Genomic DNA, 20,012 nt, shown 5'->3' with positions numbered 1-20,012 from the left:
GAGAACTAGTTAAGGAACTGAGGAAAAAAGGGATATAAGATACAAATGGGGTTTCCTAATTTACCTTATCTTCTCCTGTAAGAATAAAACCTTTAGATTTTACTGCTGACCACTGTTAAGCGTTCACAATCAGTTTTACTGCTGACCATTGTAGTTCACAATCTGACCCTTTGCTTTTAAAGATCTAAGGATGTCTACACTAGACTTTTCCCTGGGGATCAGTTTATGGTATAGAACAAACATTTGTAGCCTGGATCAAACGTGTGAGCAGTGTCCTCAGCAGCTTTTAGAAATATGTCAAGTATGTTGAATTAATTGGCAGTCAATTAACTTGAGGTAAAAGTGTCTAATGAAGATGAGCATTAAGATGAGGACTGCTTCCTGAGTTGTCCACAACCTTGAAGCACCCCTCATTTGTAAACAAGGATGCTCCCAAGAGGGACTTAAAGGAGGAATCAGTCCTTCAAGATATCTTTTATTTTAGTTTGAGTTTTTGTAAAACTGAGAGGGATTTCATAACTGCTAAGGCCAGAAGGGACCATTGTGATCATCTAGTCTGACCTTTTGTATAACAGAGGGCCATAGATCTTTCCCAAAATAATTCCTAGAGCATAGAAAAACATGCACCCTAGATTTAAAAATTGTCAGTGATGGTGAATCCACCATGACCCTTAGTAAAATGTTCCAGTGATTAATTACCATCACTGTCAAAAAATTACACCTTATTTCCAGTCTGAATTTCTCTAGCTTCAACTTCCAGCCAATGGATCATCTTATACATTTGTCTGCTAGATTGAAGAACCCATTATTAAATATTTGTTCTCCATGTAGATACTTGGAGAATGTAATCAAATGACCCCCTTATCCTTGTCTTTGTTAAGCTAAATAGATTGAGCTTTTTGAGATATAGCTATAAGGCATGTTTAATCATTCCTGTGGCTCTTCTGTGAACCCTCTCCAATTTATCAACATCCTTCTTGAATTGTGAGCACCAGAACTGGACACTGTATTCCAGCAGTAGTCACACCATAGCTAAATACAGAAGTAAAGTAACCTCTCTAGTCTTACTTGAGATTCCCGTTTATGCCACTCAGGATCTCATTAACTCTTTTGCCACAATGTCATATTAGAAGCTGATGCTGAGTTGATTATACATGATGACTCACAAATCTTTTCCAGAGTCATTGCTTCCCAGTATAGAGTTCCCCATCCTCTAAGTATGGCCTACATCTTTGTTCCTAGATGAATACATTTACATTTGGCCATATTAACATGCATATTGTTTCCTTGTGTCCAGTTTACCAAGTGATCCAGATTGCTGTTTATCAGTGACCTATCATCTTAATTATTTACCACTCCCCCAATTTTTGTGTCATCTGAAAACTTGATCAGTGATGAATTTATGTTTTCTTCCAGCTCACTGATAAAAATGTTAAATAGTGTAGGGCCAAGAACCCATCTCTGTAGGACCCCACTAGAAACACACCCACTTAATGATTTTTCTCTGTTTACAGTTAAATTTTGAGAACTATCAGTTAGCCAGTTTTTAAACCATTTAATGTGGGCCTTGTTAATTTTATATCATTCAATTTGTTTCATCAAAATCTTGTTTGGTACCAAGTCAAACACCATACAGAAATCTAAGTATAATATGTCAACACTGTTACCTTTGTCAACCAAACTTGTAATCTCATCACAAAAAGATATAGTTAGTTTGACAGGAACTATTTTCCATAAAGCCATTTTGATTTGTATTACTGATATTATCCTCTATTAATTCTTTATTAATCGAGTCCCACATCAGTTGCTCCTTTATCTTGCCTGAGATTGATATCAGGCTTACAAGTCTATGATTAACCAGGAAATCCCATTTACTCATATTAAAAATTTGCACATTAGCTTTCTTCCAGTCTTCTGGAACTTCGCCAGTGCTCCAAGACTTTTTGAAAATCAATGTTAATCGTCCAACAAACTTCTGAGTCAGATCTTTTAAAACTCTTAGATGCAAGTTATCAGGACCTGCTAATTTAAAAATGTCTGACTTTAGTAGCTGTTGTTTAACATCCTCCAGAGATGTTAGTGGAATGGAAAGAGTGTTATCATTACCATGTCATCTATTTTTTCCCCAAATACGGAACAGAAATCTTTACTGAAGATGTTTGACTTTTCTGCATTATTACTGATAATTCTACCATTTCCAGCTAGTAATTGACCAATATCATTGTCAGGATTCTTTTTGTTCCTAATATATTTTAAAAACTCCTTATTGTCCTTAATTCTGCTGGCCATATATTTCTCCTTGTGTCTCTTTGCTTCCCTTATCAGCTTTCTACAGTTCCTAACTTCTGATTTATATACACTACTCTCAACTCCCCCTTTCAAGTCCTCTTTGGTGTGATTGTATTAATGGGGGAAAGAAAAAGATAGTTAAAAGTGGAAGAAGAAAATATAAAGAGAAAAATGTTTGTAAGAGGATTGCAAGTCTCATTATTTAAAGTAAGTCTGTAGGATCTCCCAGGGAAATGTTTTTACAATAATATTATTATTATTGTGTAATTCCATAATTTACATTTTTGTAATTTTCAGTTTGGTTGCTTATTTTACTTTGGCTTCTCAAAATAAATTGTCTTTTTTGGTAGAATGGCAGAAAGAAAGTATAAATCAGGTGAGGAGACGAAGCTACAGAAACTTCTAGGACAATATGTCCAGTCTAATATTAGCAGCGATGACTATTTGTAGAACTCTTTTGATATAGTTTAAATATTTAACTAATTGTGATAAAATTGCAAAGTGTGTTTGAAAAAGATTTTTAGCTATCAAGGCCTCCAAGTTTTAATTTCTCTAGATCTTGCAAGGGAAACCCAAGCCCACAGATTGAAATTCAATAATCGGATTGTGCAGGTCTTTGTTGTGCAGGAGAAAGGGAAGAGCTGTTAGGAAGCCAGTTATGGCTTCTGTATTCTTAATCTGTCCCAACCCTTCACTTAATGGACCATATGCAAACTATGATTAACACCAATTGCACAAAGCAGCTCAGGCGTTGCAAAGAGATCAGAACTTGAGCAGGGAATCTGGCCCCAAATATTTAAAAGCAGTTCCAAATAAGATTAGTCTACAGAAGGCAGCATTTTATGTAACAAAGCTGCATATTATGAGAATAAGAAATATGTTTATCTTGACTTTGAAACTTGATATTTTTAATTTTCAAACCATCCTAAAACAACTTCAAAGGAGAGTCAGTCATTTGGAATTATTAATGACTGATTTTTTCAAAAAATAGATTGTTACTATTTTTCTAAGAAGAACAAGCCCTTAAGCACTCAAGTTATTGGAGTTTAGAAATTTATTCTTGATGTGTGGAAAATTGATACTGTTTGAGTTATGCAACATATCTCACTTGCAGCACCATGACAGATATTTATTTATTTTTCTTCTGTCCAGCTAAGATATAATTCACTTATTTTTCTGAGGCTATTATAATACGTGTTGTGTTTTCTTCCCGTATTTTTGGCTAAAATACATTAGGCTATTTTTTATGTCGTCTTTTAAAACTGAGACATAAAATAAGGAAAGGAAAATCTAAAAGACTTAGGTAAGAAAGTTCTTTGATGCTAAGGGATGCTCAAGGATTCTGTGTAGCCTGGTGAGTAAGTCACTCACCTTGGAGGTAAGAGATGTGGAGTCAAACTGCTCATCTGAGTCAGGCAGAGAGAAGATCTGAATCACATTTCCTGCACCTCCCAGGAGAGTGACTTAATCATCACGCTGTAGAATCACTTACTCTGACCCAGTGAATAATTGTGTCTTTATACAAAGTGGAACAGCTTCAGGGGGAGAAATTGAGAGCAGTCCTCCCCAGAATAGCCTATAACCTGGTAGTTAGGCTTCGCATCTGGGAGGAGGGAGATCTGAGTTTAAAAGTCCCTTCTGCAGAGTGGGGATGCTAACGTGGGTTTCCCACATCCCAGGCAAGTACTTTAACCATGGGGCTAAAGATTATTGTGCATAGACAGACACACACATACACAGTTTTCTGAAGCTGATGAGACCTTTTCCAATTTGCTGACAAATACCAAAAACATTTTTTGAACAATACTGAATATTCAAGAACAGAAGTACCACAATTCTGGGCCAGACCAATGGTCCATCTTTCACACTATCCTGCTTCTCACAGTGATCAGTACCAGAGTTTCAGGGGAGTGTACAGAACAGGACGGTGGGAATAATCCAACCCGCGTTCCTCTTCCAGCTTTGGGTAGTCAGAGGTTTAGGGTTGTCTGATCATGGGGAGGCATCTCTGACCATCTTGATAATAGCCATTGATGGACCTGTCCTCCATGAACTTATCTAGTTCCTTTTTTAACCCAGTTATACTTTTTGACCATCACAACAGCCCGTGGCAATGAGTTCCACAGGTTAATTTTGTGTTGTGTGACAAAAGTACTTCCTCTTGTTTGTATTAAACCTGCTGCCTATTAATTTCATTGGCTGACCCCTGATTTTTTGTATTGTGGAAAAGAGTAAATAACACTACTCTATTCACTTTTTCTGTACCATTCATGATGTTAGACTTTGATCATATCCCATTTTAGTCTTCTCTTTTCTAAGCTGAACAGCCCTAGTCTTTTTAGTCTCTCCTTGTATGGAAGTTGTTCCACACCCTTTATCATCTTTGTTGCCCTTCTCTGAATCTTTTCCAGTCCCACTGTTTCCTTTTTGAGATGGAGCAACTAGAACTGTACAAAGTGGTGTGGGTGCACCATGGACTTATATAGTGACATTATGATATTTTCCTGCCTTACTTTCTGTCTCTTTCCTAATAGTTTCTAATATTCTTTTAGCCTTTTTTACTGCTGCTGAGCATTAAGCTGAAGTTTTCAGAGATCTATCCACTGTGACTCCAGGATCTCTTTCTTGAGTGGTAACAGCTAATTTAGACCCCGTCGTTATGCATGTGTAGTTGGGATTACCCCACTATTCTGATTTTTTTGGTTTTCTGGCCAAACTAAAAAATCTATTATCCTCCCTCCTAGCACTTTCCCCACTGCCAAACAGCTGTTTAGCGACGCTTAGGACTTTCTGGGAGGGAGGGGGAGGAGCGGGGAAGCGCTGCATCTCCACTCCTCCCCTTCCCTCCCAGAAAGTCCTAAGCGCCGCCAAACAGCTGTTTGGTGGCGCTTAGGACTTTCTGGGGACGGGGAAGGAGCGGGGATGCAGCATGCTCTGGAGAGGAGGTGGAGTGGAGGTGGGAAGAGGTGGGCCTGGAGTGGAGTGGGGATGGGAAGAGGTGGGCCTGGAGTGGAGTGGGGATGGGAAGAGGTGGGCCTGGAGCATCCCCCAGCAAAGTCAGCGCCTGTTCTTCTCCAGGTAAGCTGCCACTGCTGCTGCGAAGGTGCTTCCTAGTGTCCTTGCCTGCAGCGGGCTGTGTCTGTGTGGGGTAAGCCAGGGGCACTTCCCAACCACAGTACAGTACAGTAGTGTACAGTATATAATGCCTTTTGTCTGCCCCCAAAAATTTCCTTGGAACCTAACCCCCCGCATTTATATCAAATCTTATGGGAAAATTGGATTCATTTAACATTGTTTCACTTAAAATTGCATTTTTCGGGAACATAACTACAACTTTAAGTGAGGAGTTACTGTATGTTCAAGTCTTTCCTTGCATTTCCAAAACGTTTTTTGGAAGCTCTCTGTCTTATGACTCAGACTTTCCCTGTTCAGAGTTTAAGCAGACTATAAATGGCAGGATCAGGTGCGGAGCTTTTCTCTATAGTTCCCTAACAAGCTGACAAGCCTCTTGTCACAGCAGGACATGAATTAGCAGTGCAGATTGTTGCTTTGAAGCTAATCTTCTATTTCCTGTGCATACACAGGTAAACTAGTCACATTCATTCACATAAGGCAATTAGCCGGCAGTTCATTATAGCATAGACAATTAAGTTGAAGAGAATATAGATAATATGATTAGTTTTATGTAGTATCTTACATCTTTGATTTTAAGGTTAACTGACCCATTCACATGCATATTATAAAGCAGTTAAGACATGAAAGGGAATTAGCATCTATAAACTAACCTGGTTACATTGTTAAACTTCTAACAAGATACAGGTAAACACAGACAAATACACTTAGCATCTACCCTTGATTTCTATTGCTACAAATAAATGGGTTCATGATTACTGGTCTAGAGCATTTCTTTGAAATTCATATACAAGTACATTGTCTTGATAACATTTCAGAGCCTCTTGTTAAGTTGTTATGGGTCATACCCAAGTTGACCAGTCTGTCAATGTCACAAGGGTGTATTGCAGAATTCCCAAAGATGAAGGAATAAGCACCATTTAAACTATGCTAGGATATGGCTGGAGAAGTGTAAAAATGAAATATAAAGATTACACTTATTTCTGTTGCCCTACTGTCAAGGTTCCTTTCCCACTCTGAACTCTAGGGTACAGATGTGGGGACCTGCAAGAAAGACCCCCTAAGCTTATTCTTACCAGCTTAGGTTAAAAACTTCCTCAAGGTACAAACTTTGCCTTGTCCTTGAATCCTATGCTGCCATCACCAAGCGTGTTAAACAAAGAACAGGGAAAGAGCCCACTTGGAGACGTCTTCCCCCCCAAAATATTCCCCCAAGCCCTACACCCCCTTTCCTGGGGAAGGCTTGATAAAAATCCTCACCAATTTGCATAGGTGAACACAGACCTAAACCCATGGATCTTAAGAACAATGAAAAAGCAATCAGGATCTTAAAAGAAGAATTTTAATTGAAGAAAAAGTAAAAGAATCACCTCTGTAAAATCAGGATGGTAAATACCTTTCAGGGTAATCAGATTCAAAACATAGAGAATCCCTCTAGGCAAAACCTTAAGTTACAAAAAGACACAAAAACAGGAATATACATTCCATTCAGCACAGCTTATTTACCAGCCATTTAAACAAAAGGAAATCTAATGCATTTCTAGCTAGATTACTTACTAACTTAACAGAAGTTCTGACGAGCATTCCTGACCTGGTCCCGGGAAAACCATCACGCAGACAGACAGACCCTTTGTTCCCCGCCGCTCCAGCTTTGAAAGTATCTTGTCTCCTCATTGGTCATTTTGGTCAGGTGCCAGTGAGGTTATCCTAGCTTCTTAACCCTTTACAGGTGAAAGGGTTTTGCCTCTGGCCAGGAGGGATTTTATAGTTCTGTATACAGAAAGGTGGTTACCCTTCCCTTTATATTTATGTCACCTACAAAATATACACACCGGTCAATACAATTTTTTTTATCACATTCCCCCTTACTGTTAAAAGGGAACATCACAGATCATACCCCAGTCTAAGATCATGCCCCAATCTCTCTCTGTGTGGAAGCCAGTTTTGTGAACCCTTATCAATTCATGATGATTAGATTGCTTAGATAGAATACCTGAAGAAAAAAAGAGACCATTCTAAAGGATAGTTATCAATATGTTGAACTTAGAAATAAATGTAACATTAAAAGCGGCTTGATGGGGCAGGATGCGGTGAGAGAGAAGAAAAGTAGGATGGATATAGGGTATCATAACCATAAAGGCCTCTTTTGTACCCAGCCAGTATGAGCTTTCTGTATTTTGTGGTTTGAATGACCCATCCCTCCCTGTTTTGTGACCGGTCTGGAGTGATGGGAAAAATAGCTGAAGTGATTGAACTTCCATACAGGTTATTGGAACCTTAGTTCAAAGAGACAGAGAAATCGCAGTCATCCAGGCTTTGGGGCTTACTTCCAATTTCCCTCATAACATAATTGCATGTAAAATGTAGTTAAAGGTAAGACTAGATGTCTAACAAGTACAGTTTGGTATAGTAGGTCATGGGAGTGAGATGCATTTGCACCTACAGTATATACATGGAATAAAGACAATCTTGTTTTGCAATTTTATATGAGTGGGTTCCTGGAATGTTTGTTTTACTTATCTGTATATCTTCATCAATTAAAGTTCGATATATTTCCCCCACAGGTTACCAAAATTGAATTGTTTTAAACATTGTTTCTTTTTCTTTTCTGTTATTAAAGATGAGCTGACTAGTATCCTTAAAAAATTGTCACTTGAGAAATATCAGCCTATTTTTGAAGAACAGGAGGTAAGTCAGTTTTTATTTTTTGTTTTTTAAGTTTTAAGTGTTTCAGTATTTTATTTCAGCATTTTAGAATGAATAATCTATTTATCTGTTTAAAACCTGTATTTTATTATCCAAGTAAAATCATGGCTCTGTGTTCACTACAGCTGTGCAGTTTGCAGCACAATTTACTCTTTGCTGCAGAATTGTTATCTAAAAATCTCAATTTTCATTTAAAAAAAAGACCTGGATTCTTTCAGGTATTTCTGGTGGCAGCAATAACCCGGAAAACGTGAACTGAATTTTAACAGAGATAGCGATGAGTCTGCATAATCAGGAAGACAGCATGAAACAACAAATCTGAGAGGTGTGAGCTACTCCCTTCATCTCAGTCAGGTCTCCCTGGATTCTGTCATCCTGTGGCTGTGGAATGTGACATTTTCCCAGAATGCCATAAAATTCAACATGTTTGCCACTGAATCTGCCATAGTGCCACAAACCAGATGTCCAACGTTTTTTTTTCTGTCTGGCACCTGTGAGCAGCTCTCTCTTCCTGTGTATCTCTCCACACAATGGCATTAATTGGTTTTGTGGAGCAGTGTAGAGGAATATAGAGTATAACCCAAAGCTGGAATCCAGTGTACAACCAGAAGAGCCAGCAGTGTAGAGAGAACAGTGCTTGGGGAAGCCAAGAAGATGAGCCACTGAAGTGGGCTACTATCTCCTCCTTTTCCTGAACAGATGAGGGATAGGGTGTTTGAACTGGACCATGCAGACAGCGCTGTGGCAGCTGAAGAACTGGGCTGCATGGAGAATTCCCAAAAACCATCGTTGAAAATAATCATCACATTTTTTTCCATCAATGAGTATTTTCCACTCTGAGTCAAAATTGTGTGCTTGTTTGTAGACGGATAGAGGATGAGAATGAAGAGTACTTCATGGACATACAATAAATTAACATTGCCACAGAATGTCTGGGTGCAAGTAGAAGAACTTGGCCCCATTGTACCACAGAGTGTTCAGGGCCACGTGTAAAGGTTATTCAGCTCAGCCACAAAATATTGGGCTTGAATAATATTCACCTACATAATAGGGAAGATAATTGCCTCCACTGTAAGAATCACTGGGTGAAACGCCATGTTGTGTGTTATATAACACATCAGACTAGATGATCATAATGGTCCCTTCTGGTCTTAAAATGTCTGATCTGAATTTTCAGTAGTGACTCAGTATGTTAGGTGCCACAATTTCTGGATACCAAACTGAGACACCTTACATGGGCCTAATTTGCAGAAAATGCTGAGCACCCAGCTTCTGAAAATTAGGTCCCAAAAACAATTCTGTCCATGACAGTTTGAAAAGCTTACGTTTATTTAACCCAGACCTGAAGAAGAGCTCTGTGTAAGCTTAAAAGCTTGCCTCTTTCACCAATAGAAGTTGGTCCAATAAAAGCTATTACCTCACCCACCTTGTCTCTCTAATATCCTGGGACCAACACACATACAACACCACTGTGAACAAAGGTTTATTGTAACAGACAAGGGTGTTTAGCTAGGCGCAAGCTAAAAAAAAGTTATTTTGAGAAGTGCAAAAACAGACTATATATTATGGGCAGAAAGGCCCCCTTACACTTCTTTCCACAGCCGCAATTCTATACACACTTGAACACATGCATTTAAGTTTGCACACATGAGCAGGCTCACTGAATGGGACTATTCATGTGCATAAAGGCAATCATGTATTTTCAGGGTCAGTGCCCAAAAATGTAAGTGAATTTTTTTGAGCATTATACTTTGCTGTGAGCGTTTAAAGTTAAAGAAGGAAGAGAAATAGCATGTGGCATTTTGGGTTTTGTGGAACATATTTTGCTATAATATAAATCTGGTTTTTTTTCTCCTAGGGAAATTTTGGTTTGTTTTATCCAATTATTTAATGAAAAGGAAAGCTGTGCTCTGCAAGTCTGAGAATAAAGTGATAAATAGGAAAAAACAGCACCAGTGTTTCAAAAAAATCAATGAAGAAAGAATATTAATTATAAAATATGCATATGCTATGTATGTAGAGGTCATAATGTGAAAAATGGAAAACTCATTTTATCACATGCTTATAAATGCATCACTTAACTGTATTCCATTTCCCTGGAGCTTTTTCTGACATTCCATACTCCTCAGCTACTTTAAAGAGCTTCTTTTTTCCCTTAAGCCTCCTCCAAGAGAAATATTTCCTTCTCCCCCATGTCTCAAAATGTGTAATTGTCCCCAAAATTATCTACCCAAAAAACTAGAATTGGCAAGATTTTGTCTTGGGCCAGTGACAGCTTTTCTAGATACATAAAAATGTCATAGCTTTGAAATCCAACATTTCACCAACAAGCAGGACTAGAAATGAGAGTTTTGTACCACTGAGTAGGAGTACTTTTCAGCTTGCCAGTGGGATATATAGCACTTGCTTCTAGCCCTAGGAGGGCCTGATGTAATGGATTTTAAAGCTGTGGTGGTTTTATGTTTAGTTTTTCTATTTTAGTTCATTTTAGAAAGTATTTAGCATTTATTACCTTTAATGTTTCCCTCCTTAGGAGTCTTGCACAGTTTGATACATGATTACCAAGACATCTGCCTTTACGGGTAGAAGGCTGTAAGACATAGTCCCAATTAAAACTCTATAAAATAGTCCTAAAATTCGTTTTTCTGCAATATGTATATAGAGTACGTGATGGTATGATATAATATAAATGTTAGTAGCATCTTATTTTTCTATTAAAATGAGATTGATAGCTAAGAGAGTGATAGAGAGAGATAAGGTGATGATGTCACTAGATATGACCCCATGCAGGACACAGATGTGGTATCTGATGTGATGTTATGTCCTAAACCAGTCCCCTAATCTGGGATCTAATCTAATACCTTCTTCCACCTGACACTAAATTGGAAGGCCTGCCATACCAAGGGAGCAAAACCACCAGGCTTTGGTTTATGGCCCAGAACTGATAAAATCACTGACTAATTAATGGTGCCATGCCAAGAAATTATGAGGAAAAAATAGGTAAAAGCAAGAAGACAACTAAAATATAAAAAGAGAGGTGTTTTAAGATACTTGCAAAAAGACCTGTTAAGGACATTTGTAAATGTAAATGTTAAATTAAAAACTCCTCTGTTTTTCCCCACATAATAATTGGAGAGTTGTAAAAGAACTACATATTTATAATGATACACTATAATAATCTGAGATACACGTTGTATATTTTAATTGTTTTTATTTAGGAAGAAAATTAGATTTTTTTTTATTTAAAAATAAACAGAATTGATCATAATATAGAACTCATGAACTGGAGTAACTGTAATTGTGGGAAATAGATATCCAGTGACGGTTTAATAAGTAGAAGGACTTCCAATCATATCTTTAGAAAATTTTAGGCAGTTATAACTAGACTTTATACAGCACTCTGTGGCTTCAAATTGTGGTACAAGCTTTAACAATGCCTGTAATATCCCTATGAGACTGGTAGGTCATGGGTTCTGCACACCCAACTGTAAAAACTGAGGTTTAGTGCAACCTACTCAAGGGCACCCAGTGTAACAGGGCAGAGCAAGGATTAAGAATGGGGATATCCTGGATACCAGACCTATATTCAGCCATTCTGAGGTTATGAATTACACATGTGTGACAACGAGGCGTGTATCCATGCCAAAAGGAGAGCATTGTGATATGAGAAGTAGCTCACCCAATCACTGCCTTTGCTTTACAGCTAATTTGAATGCAACAATTCCATTGGTTGTATGGAGACTGCACAGATGATGGATTTCCTGGCCCAATTGCCACGCCTGTTTGACAACATGGGGTTTCTGCTTCTAGTATATAAGTAACATAAAATAAGTTCATAGAGTTAGATATATATGAGAGAGAACCAGTCTGCACAGTAAATGTATACCTGTGTATCTTTTTTCCAAAGGTGGATATGGAAGCCTTCCTCACACTTACTGATGGTGATTTGAAAGAGCTGGGTATTAAAACTGATGGATCAAGGCAGCAAATTCTAGCAGCTATTTCTGAACTGAATGCAGGAAAGGTAGGTATGGTTTGAAATAAGAAAACTGATAAACTAGTTTTTCAGATTTGCTTGTGTTTCAGATCCAAACAATGGATGTTGAAAAAAAACCTTAGTTTTATAAACAAGCTATTTAATGTAAATTATTCGTGATAAACATTATTATATTTCTTTGATATTTCCGGGCCTCCTCCATTAATTCCTTCCTTGTTCAGTAACTGGACAGTTATTCACTTTTTGTACTCATTCATAATAATAAGAAGCTAGTGGTGATTTAAATATTGGTCATATTACAGCTATTTGGCCTTCAACCATCATGATGTCAAAAAAAATTCTGTAATTTATCCTTCCCTAGAATAAAGTTGTGCCTATCAGCCTTTTGGTCTCCTTTCAACTGGACTCATATAGCATTTCTCTCAGGCAGCACAGTTTTGTTGTCTTCTTGTTTGGTATTTACAGTTAGATGGAAATAAGGTGAAAGGCAGAAAAAAGGAGAATTCCCTACAATGGATTTGTTTAGTCACAGACTGTGAGCTGGTGCATCTCTGCAGCTAAGTCTTATGGTTCTTCTCAAGTCTTTCAACTCCAAGTTCCATTTCTGTCTTTGATCTTTTATACCAGTCCAGGCATACAGGACGTTAAGGGCTTGGCTACACTTACATTTTATAGCACTCTAACTTGCTGGCTCAGGGGTGTGAAAAATCACCCCCCTTGAGCACAGCAAGTCAGAGCGCTTTAAAGCATGAGTGTAAACAGGCTCCGAGCACTGGCAGCCACATTCCCAGCGCTCGGAGCTAATCCCCTCGTGGAGGTGGATTACCAGAAAGGTCTCCCAGCACTTGTGCACGACCACACTCGCACTTCAAAGCACTGCCACGGGAGCACTCCCACGACAGCGCTTTGAAGTTTCCAGTGTAGCCATGCCCTTAGACTTTTGATCACATCAACCCCACATTGTGAAAGCACTATTTGTGGTTCTGTTTCAGGAATGCTCTCTAGCTGTATCTATCTGTAGCAAGGTCGAGACTCACCAGCACGGCGCCTCCTGCTGGTCATCTTGGGAATTGCTCAACTCCAGCTCCAGAGCACCTCCTGATAGCCGGTGTCTCGCCTGCCACAGGCCCCTGTGTCCCTTCTGGACCCTGGTGCCCCTTTACCTTGGGATTCTGCCCCCAGCAGTACCCCCTTATTCTGGGTTTCCAGGGGAACCCCCAGTCATCTAAACCCAGCTCACCTCAGAGGCTACTGCCAGTCGTCATCTAGCCCCCGTTCACTGGGGCAGACTGCAGTGTAATGGCCACTCATCATTGGTAAGGTGGGTTGGACCAGCTGCCTCTGCCTAACCCCGGGCTGCACCTCTGCAACCCCAGTACCTGCTTTGGCCTTTAGAAGGGCCTCAGCCTGGGGATTTGCCAGGCCTGAGCTCCCCAGCTCCTCTTGCCTTTCCCCAGCACTGCTCTACCTCCAGTACCCTGAGCTCCCAGACAACCAGGTCCTTCTCTCTCCACTGCTAGAGAGAGAGTGACCCAGCTCTTCCCTGAGCCCTTATAACAGGGCCAGGTGTGGCCTGACTGGGGCATGGCCCCAGCTGTGGCTGCTTCCCCAATCAGCCTAGCCTTTCTTTACCCAAGCGGGGTAACTTCCCTGCTACACTATCCTTATGTAAATACTTAAGGTGCCAGTAGACTGTACTGCAAAATATGTAGCCTAGTTTGTAGGTTTTTCATGAACATAAAATTTTTTGTTGTGCACTTGTGACGTTCCCCCCATGTTATCCAGACCAGAAACCTGCTAGGTCACTCCAATCCTTGACTCTGGGAGCCAGCCTTACCCTGCTCTGCTGTGAGAACCTCCACTCCTGGGCTGTTCACGCACAGCCTCTAGTATGTAAGCTGCTCCTTGCATTGTGCAACCAAATAACACTAGCCAATAACGCCGGTCCCAGACACAACCCTAGCTAGGAACCTCTGTCTTACAGTGTCCAGTTATGCCCGCTGGACGCTACAAGCTTATATGGGTTCGTCAATTTAACAAAGCAATTGATATGTACCAGGCTTGTTATCCCAAGGAGAGTCTCTGACACACTTCAGACCAAACACACTGCTTCAGGTAGAATAAAGAAACAGATTTATTCACTACAAAGATAAATTTTAAGTGATTATAAGTCAAAGCATAATAAGTCAGATTTGGTCAAATGAAATAAAAGCAAAACACATTCTAAGCTGATCTTAACACTTTCAGTGCCCTTACAAACTTAGATGCTTCACACCACAGGCTGGCTGGTTGCTCTTCAGCCAAGCGCTCTCCTTTGATCAGCGCTTCAGTTGCTTGGTGTGGTGTCTGTAGATATAGGTGGAGGAGAGAGAGAGCGCATGACAAATGTCTCTTCTCTTTTATCATGTCCTTTCTTCCCTCTTGGCTTTGCCTCCCTCCCCCTCCTTAATCACTGACAACACCTCTCCTGCCCCTGCACTTGAGGGCATGTTGTCTTCTGCTGGAAAGGAGCAAGTCTCAGCCCCTCCCATACTTGGAAGCACACTGCTTCCCTGTGTTACAGGGTCACAGGAATCCTCACCCACCTTAGTGGTTTCTGGGATCCCCTGCCCCTTCTCTGGGACACATTGCTCTATGCTCCCTAGAGCCAGTTTTGCCTGTGGTTCAGCTGCAACCTGCTAGCAGCTAACAACCTGGACAGTTCTCTCCCTGGCAGGCATTACACCCCCATCCCTTCCTGATGTGGTGTTGCCTCCAGCTGCAGTGCAGGAGTTGATCTCAACCACCCTCTCACCTGGGAGCATGTGGCTTCCCCCAGCTGCAGAAGAATCAAGGAGACTCTCTCCCATTCTCTCATCAGTTCCTGAGACCTTACCCTTTCCTTCGGGATCCAAGCATAACACCCCCTCTTGCTGCAGGCAAATACTTTAACCTGAGCTACACAGAAAAAATCATTACCAAGGAGCAGGTCGACTAGGAGGCATTCCATTATCCCCACAGTCAAAACACTTCCCAAATCTTCCCAGAACATATGGATTTTAGCTAGTGGTATGAGGAATCTGCTTTGCCCACCCCCACAATCTCTGCCATTTGGCCAGGCAACATACTGGCCTTTGGGACCACACTCTGCTTAACCAGAGAGATCTGGGCCCCTGTATCCCTCTTCCCCAAGTACTCCCTGCCATTAATTTTGACAGCCTTAACATGCCCCATATCTGGTTCTGCAGAAGCTAACCTCCCAGAACCAATATGGTAGGGTTCAATTGCTTGGGGGATTTCTGTGTTGAGGACAGCAGAATTAACATGAGCTATTGGTTGCCTGCTTCCTCCTAGCCCAGGGCATTTATTCCTCAGGTGATCAGTGGAATTATTACACTGATAGCACCTTTTGGGCTCTTCTGCTTTTACAAGAGATTTGGAATGAGAGTTACCGGTAGAGGAATGTTTTTGCGTAAGAGAATGTTTAGGCTCCCAACCCCCTTCTCTCTTCCCAGGGATCCTCCCTTCCCACCAGTTTGGGGTCGGGGGGTTCTGGTTCTGCTTCTCTAGAAGGTCCATTTGGTGTTTTCGCTCTCTTTCCCTCTCTCTTTTTCTTCCATGGCCCTTCTGTGTGCAGCCTCCTCTCTGGCTGCCTCCCTGGCTGCTTCTTTTTCTTTTTCTTCTCTCTCTCTCTTTTTGCTTTATCTCCAGTTCTTTCATTTGCAATAATCTCTGGTGCTCCCTCTCCTTTTCTGCAATCTGCAGCCTAAAAAGCTCCAACTTCCCAATAGCTTCATTGCTTTCACTCATTTTCCTGCTTTTCTGTTCCTACTTCCCTTTCCTGAAATAAGCAAATAGAAAATAACAAAACTGTGACCTCCCCCTGACTGTTCTTAGCCACTGCACTTAAGACTCACTTAAAATCACAAATATCAGTGTTTAAAGTGTGAACTTCACTTGGAGTAACAAGCTGCACATACACCCTGCTCACTGCGCCACTGTGACTTCCCCTGTGGTGTTATCCAGACTGGTGATCTGCTAGGTCACTCCAATCCTTGACTCTGGGAGCCAGCCTTGCCCTGCTCTGCTGTGAGAACCCCCACTCCTGGGCTGTTCACTCACAGCCTCTGGTATGTAAGCTGTTGCCAGCTACTTGCAACCGAATGGCACTAGCCAATATCTCTGGTCCCAGACACAACCCTGGGAATCTCCAGCTTGCAGCGTCCATGGAATGTAGGGCTAGAAGAACATGTTTGCACCTCTATCTACCAGCTATTCCCAATAGGTTCCATGGCCATGAGGCTGGGCACACAATGTCTGCAGTACGGCTCTGTGAAGGCAAAGTAAGGAAACAGAATTTCTTTTTTTTTTGTTTTCAATCCAAGTAAATCTAAATTGTATAATTTCCAAAATTAAGAAAATAAAATAAAAACAATTAAATATGTATTGCTTTGTGTTTGCAGAGCATAAGTTTTGATTATGTTCAATTCATATGATAATTGCTTTCCAGGATAGACACAAATTTTCATATTTATGTTTAACCCTTATAAATGTATTATCGAATGAGAAACTTAAGAATGCCTTTTTTGTTTGTCTATTTCTTTTACAGGGACGAGAGAGGCAGATTTTACAAGAAACTATACACAATTTCCACTCTTCCTTTGAGAGTAGTGTTAGTAATACCAGACCTCCTGGCAATTCTCAGTGTAAGTATTATTCATATGTTGTTGGATCAACTTCAAGCAATTTTTCTTAAATCAGGGTAAAGTACAATATATGCAAACATGCTATGTGTTGGTTTAAAGATTCCTGCATTTCTGTCTCTTTCAGACTGTAGTGAAGATTTCAAAGTAAAAAGGCAGAAAGTTTTTAAGATTTTTGTATAGGGATAGTATTTAAGTGTTTCAAACACATTAGTGTGTATTTGGTTAATTCAGAACTTTTTAAATGGACAATGCATTGCATTTTACATTGAAAGCCACTGAGGGGGGCATGTTTTTCATATGAGGTAGGTCTCAACTGCATAATGAGATAGCTAAGGTTGCTCCTTGTCTAACCCTAGAAGCAGACCAATTTCTCGCCTCTTATGGTCATCAAATAGGCTACTTAGTGGAGTAATGGCTACTGTACTTGTTGCACTGCATTTTTGCAGTACATGAACATCAGTGCTGAGCCCTGCCTCTTACATTCTGGATGGAAAGAAGAGGAGATCATTTGGACATTGCTAGTGAGTGTCTCAAGACCCACATGGAGAAACTCTGCTTTCTGTAAATTCACGGTTACAGAAACTTTTGGAAGACTGACAATTACTTCACCTCCAGCCAAGGCTAACTGGCCTTATGCAGTTTCTCCTGCTGGAGGTCTTTATGATGGTATAACAGCTCTCTGATCCTTCTATGGCTGCAGAGTCTGCAAATATCCGGGATCCCATGGCAGATTTGCAATGTAGGTCTGTCCCAAGCAGTAGAATCAGTTATTTTGCCAAATGTAGGAAATAACCAATTCCATTATTTTTCCATGCCCCCAAACCCCTTGTACTGGCCATGAGCAACTTCTGTCACTTGAATGACAATTGGACCCTCTGTATAGGACAGTAACCTCTAGTTCCTCTACCTGAGGGCAGTTCAGGCTCCCAGTTTAGCAATTCAGCAACTTGACTCAGCTGGCTCTCTGTCATAGACGTTATAGTTTCCTGGGGTGATTGCTTTTAGTTGGTGTAGCTGCAAGGTTGCTGTTTTAGTTAGGACAGTGGTAACAATTTCCCCACAAATCCTGGAAAAACAGCCTCCCAAATACACTAATGAAATCAAAACAATGAGAGAGACATTACTATTACCTAACTGCGCGTAAGCTGCCCCCTTGTTACCATCATCCCCAGATGTGAGACTGGTGAACAGTGTAGAACACAACATGTGCAGTGGAAAAGTATGCATTTCTCCTGCCAACAAGGTCCCAGCCAGATGCAGAGATGCGTTTCTGGCTGTTCTGCCTGTACAGGGTTGGGAGACAGGGGCAAGGCCTGCTCCAGAAGCCAGGCAGTGTTTCTGAGCCTGGATTCTTACTTTAAGAGGAAAATGAATGGTATTCATTGGCCTACAGACATTTACCATGCTATGTACCATGTGTTCCCCTTCAGCTGATTGAAATGCACCTTGCATCTACTCACAAAACTGCTTCAGTTGTTTATTGGTCATACTAAGTAATGTTCAAAGTAGATTTTGCTTTTGCTGATCTAAATAATGACTGAGTCTCAATCATTCCAGCCTTGATAAATTAAATGATAATGTGGATGGTACCTCATTATGTACCTCAACACAGGTACAAATAGTCCTCCCACTGCCATTTTGTTGTGTACTAGTGTAACAACGCAGCCTCTGGAGGGACACAACTGAGAGTATCCATTCAGGACAAATTGCTTAGAGCAGGGCAGACACAGCCCACGGCTGGGGTTCTTTGCACACCAAACCAGCCAAACAGAGAGGACTTCGGTTTTACCCCACTAGCTAACCAGAAGTCATACAAGCAATTCCCTTAGACACTCCAGTTTCCCAGTATCACCACCAGCACTGCTCATTATGGGGATGAATGGTTATGAAAACCAATACCCCCATAAAAGAAAAAAGGTTCTCCTGATCCCAAAGGACCAAGGCCCAGACCCAGGTCAATATACAAGTCAGATCTTACCCAGAAATCATGCTGTTGCCAGTCCTTTAGAATCTAAAATCTAAAGGTTTATTCATAAAAAGAAATAAAGATGAGAGCTAAAATTGGTTAAATGGAATCAATTACATATAGTAATAGCAAAGTTCTTGGCTTGGCATAACTGTGCATAAGCTGCCCCCATGTTACCATCATCCCCAGATGTGAGACTGGTGAACAGTGTAGAACACAACACATGCAGCAGAAAAGTATGTATTTCTCCTGCCAACAAGGTCCCAGCCAGATGCAGAGATGCATTCAGGCTTGTAGCAGTGATGGAATAAACTGCAGGTTCAAATCAAAATCAAGTCTCTGGAGTACATCCACAGCTTGGATGGGTCATTCAGTCCTTTGTTCAGAACTTCAGTGTAGCAAAGTTCCTCCAGAGGTAAGAAGCAGGATTGAAGACAAAATGGAGGGATTTCCAGGACCTTTTATGTCCTCTGCCATGTGGAAGGACACCCCTTTGTTCTTACTGTGGAAAATCACAGCAGCAAGATGGAGTTTGGAGTCACCTGGGCAAGTCACATGTTTATGCATGACTCAGTTCTTTACATGGAGAGCAACCATTGCTCACATGCTACCTTGAACGTTCCCAGGAAGACTTTTCATGTGAATTGGAGTCTCCCAAGGTCCATTGTCAGTTAAGTGTTTTTTGATTGGGCACTTAATCTGCAAATTCCTTTCTCAAGAAGCTGACCAAATGTTTCACTAATGCTACTTGGAATCAAACACATTGAGATACAAGTACATAGCCAATATTCATAACTTCAGCTACAAAAATGATACACACATACAGACAGCATAATCATAACCAGCAAATTGCATCCTTTCTATAGACACCTTACTGGACCTCCTTTGTACAAGATTTGGTGCAACTATAGGACCTTGGTTGCAACAATGATCTATATTGGTCGCAGTTCATGTTAATAACGTCACAGCTAGTGATTGCTGAGGTAGTCTGTCTGGTCCGTTTTCTACACTCCACTACACAAGGGTCAACTTGCCCAAAAGCTTCTTTTTCAGTACAGATATCACTGAAAACATGAGGGAGCTAAGTTTCCATTTTCAGAATAGAGAATTTCTGGTGATATACCCTTGGCAACTTCTGGATAACTTTATTATCAACATCTCAGGCATGAAAAGCATCTTATGAGCATAGTGCCAGATGGGCAGAGGCTGATGTTTGGATTCTGATATGGAGTGAGCT

The 20,012-nt window shown here is 40.6% G+C and overlaps 1 protein-coding gene across 4 annotated transcripts in view; it reads left to right on the top strand.

Annotated features, from left to right (window-relative positions):
• ANKS6 (ankyrin repeat and sterile alpha motif domain containing 6) overlaps positions 1–20,012 on the top strand; it is a 77,900-nt gene that overhangs the window by 48,548 nt on the left and 9,340 nt on the right. For all 4 annotated transcript variants that reach the window (XR_005224468.2, XM_037893390.2, XM_037893391.2 and 1 more), the window contains 3 exons: positions 8,042–8,109; positions 12,035–12,151; positions 16,713–16,809. Coding sequence is in view for 3 of the 4 variants with exons in the window: in XM_037893390.2 (XP_037749318.1) it covers positions 8,042–8,109; positions 12,035–12,151; positions 16,713–16,809 (282 nt within the window). In the remaining variant the exon portion in view is untranslated. The remainder of the gene's footprint in view (positions 1–8,041; positions 8,110–12,034; positions 12,152–16,712; positions 16,810–20,012) is intronic.

Source organism: Chelonia mydas, chromosome 2, assembly GCF_015237465.2.
Source record: "Chelonia mydas isolate rCheMyd1 chromosome 2, rCheMyd1.pri.v2, whole genome shotgun sequence".
NCBI lineage: Eukaryota > Metazoa > Chordata > Testudines > Cheloniidae > Chelonia > Chelonia mydas.
This window is presented reverse-complemented; position numbering and strand designations above follow the sequence as displayed.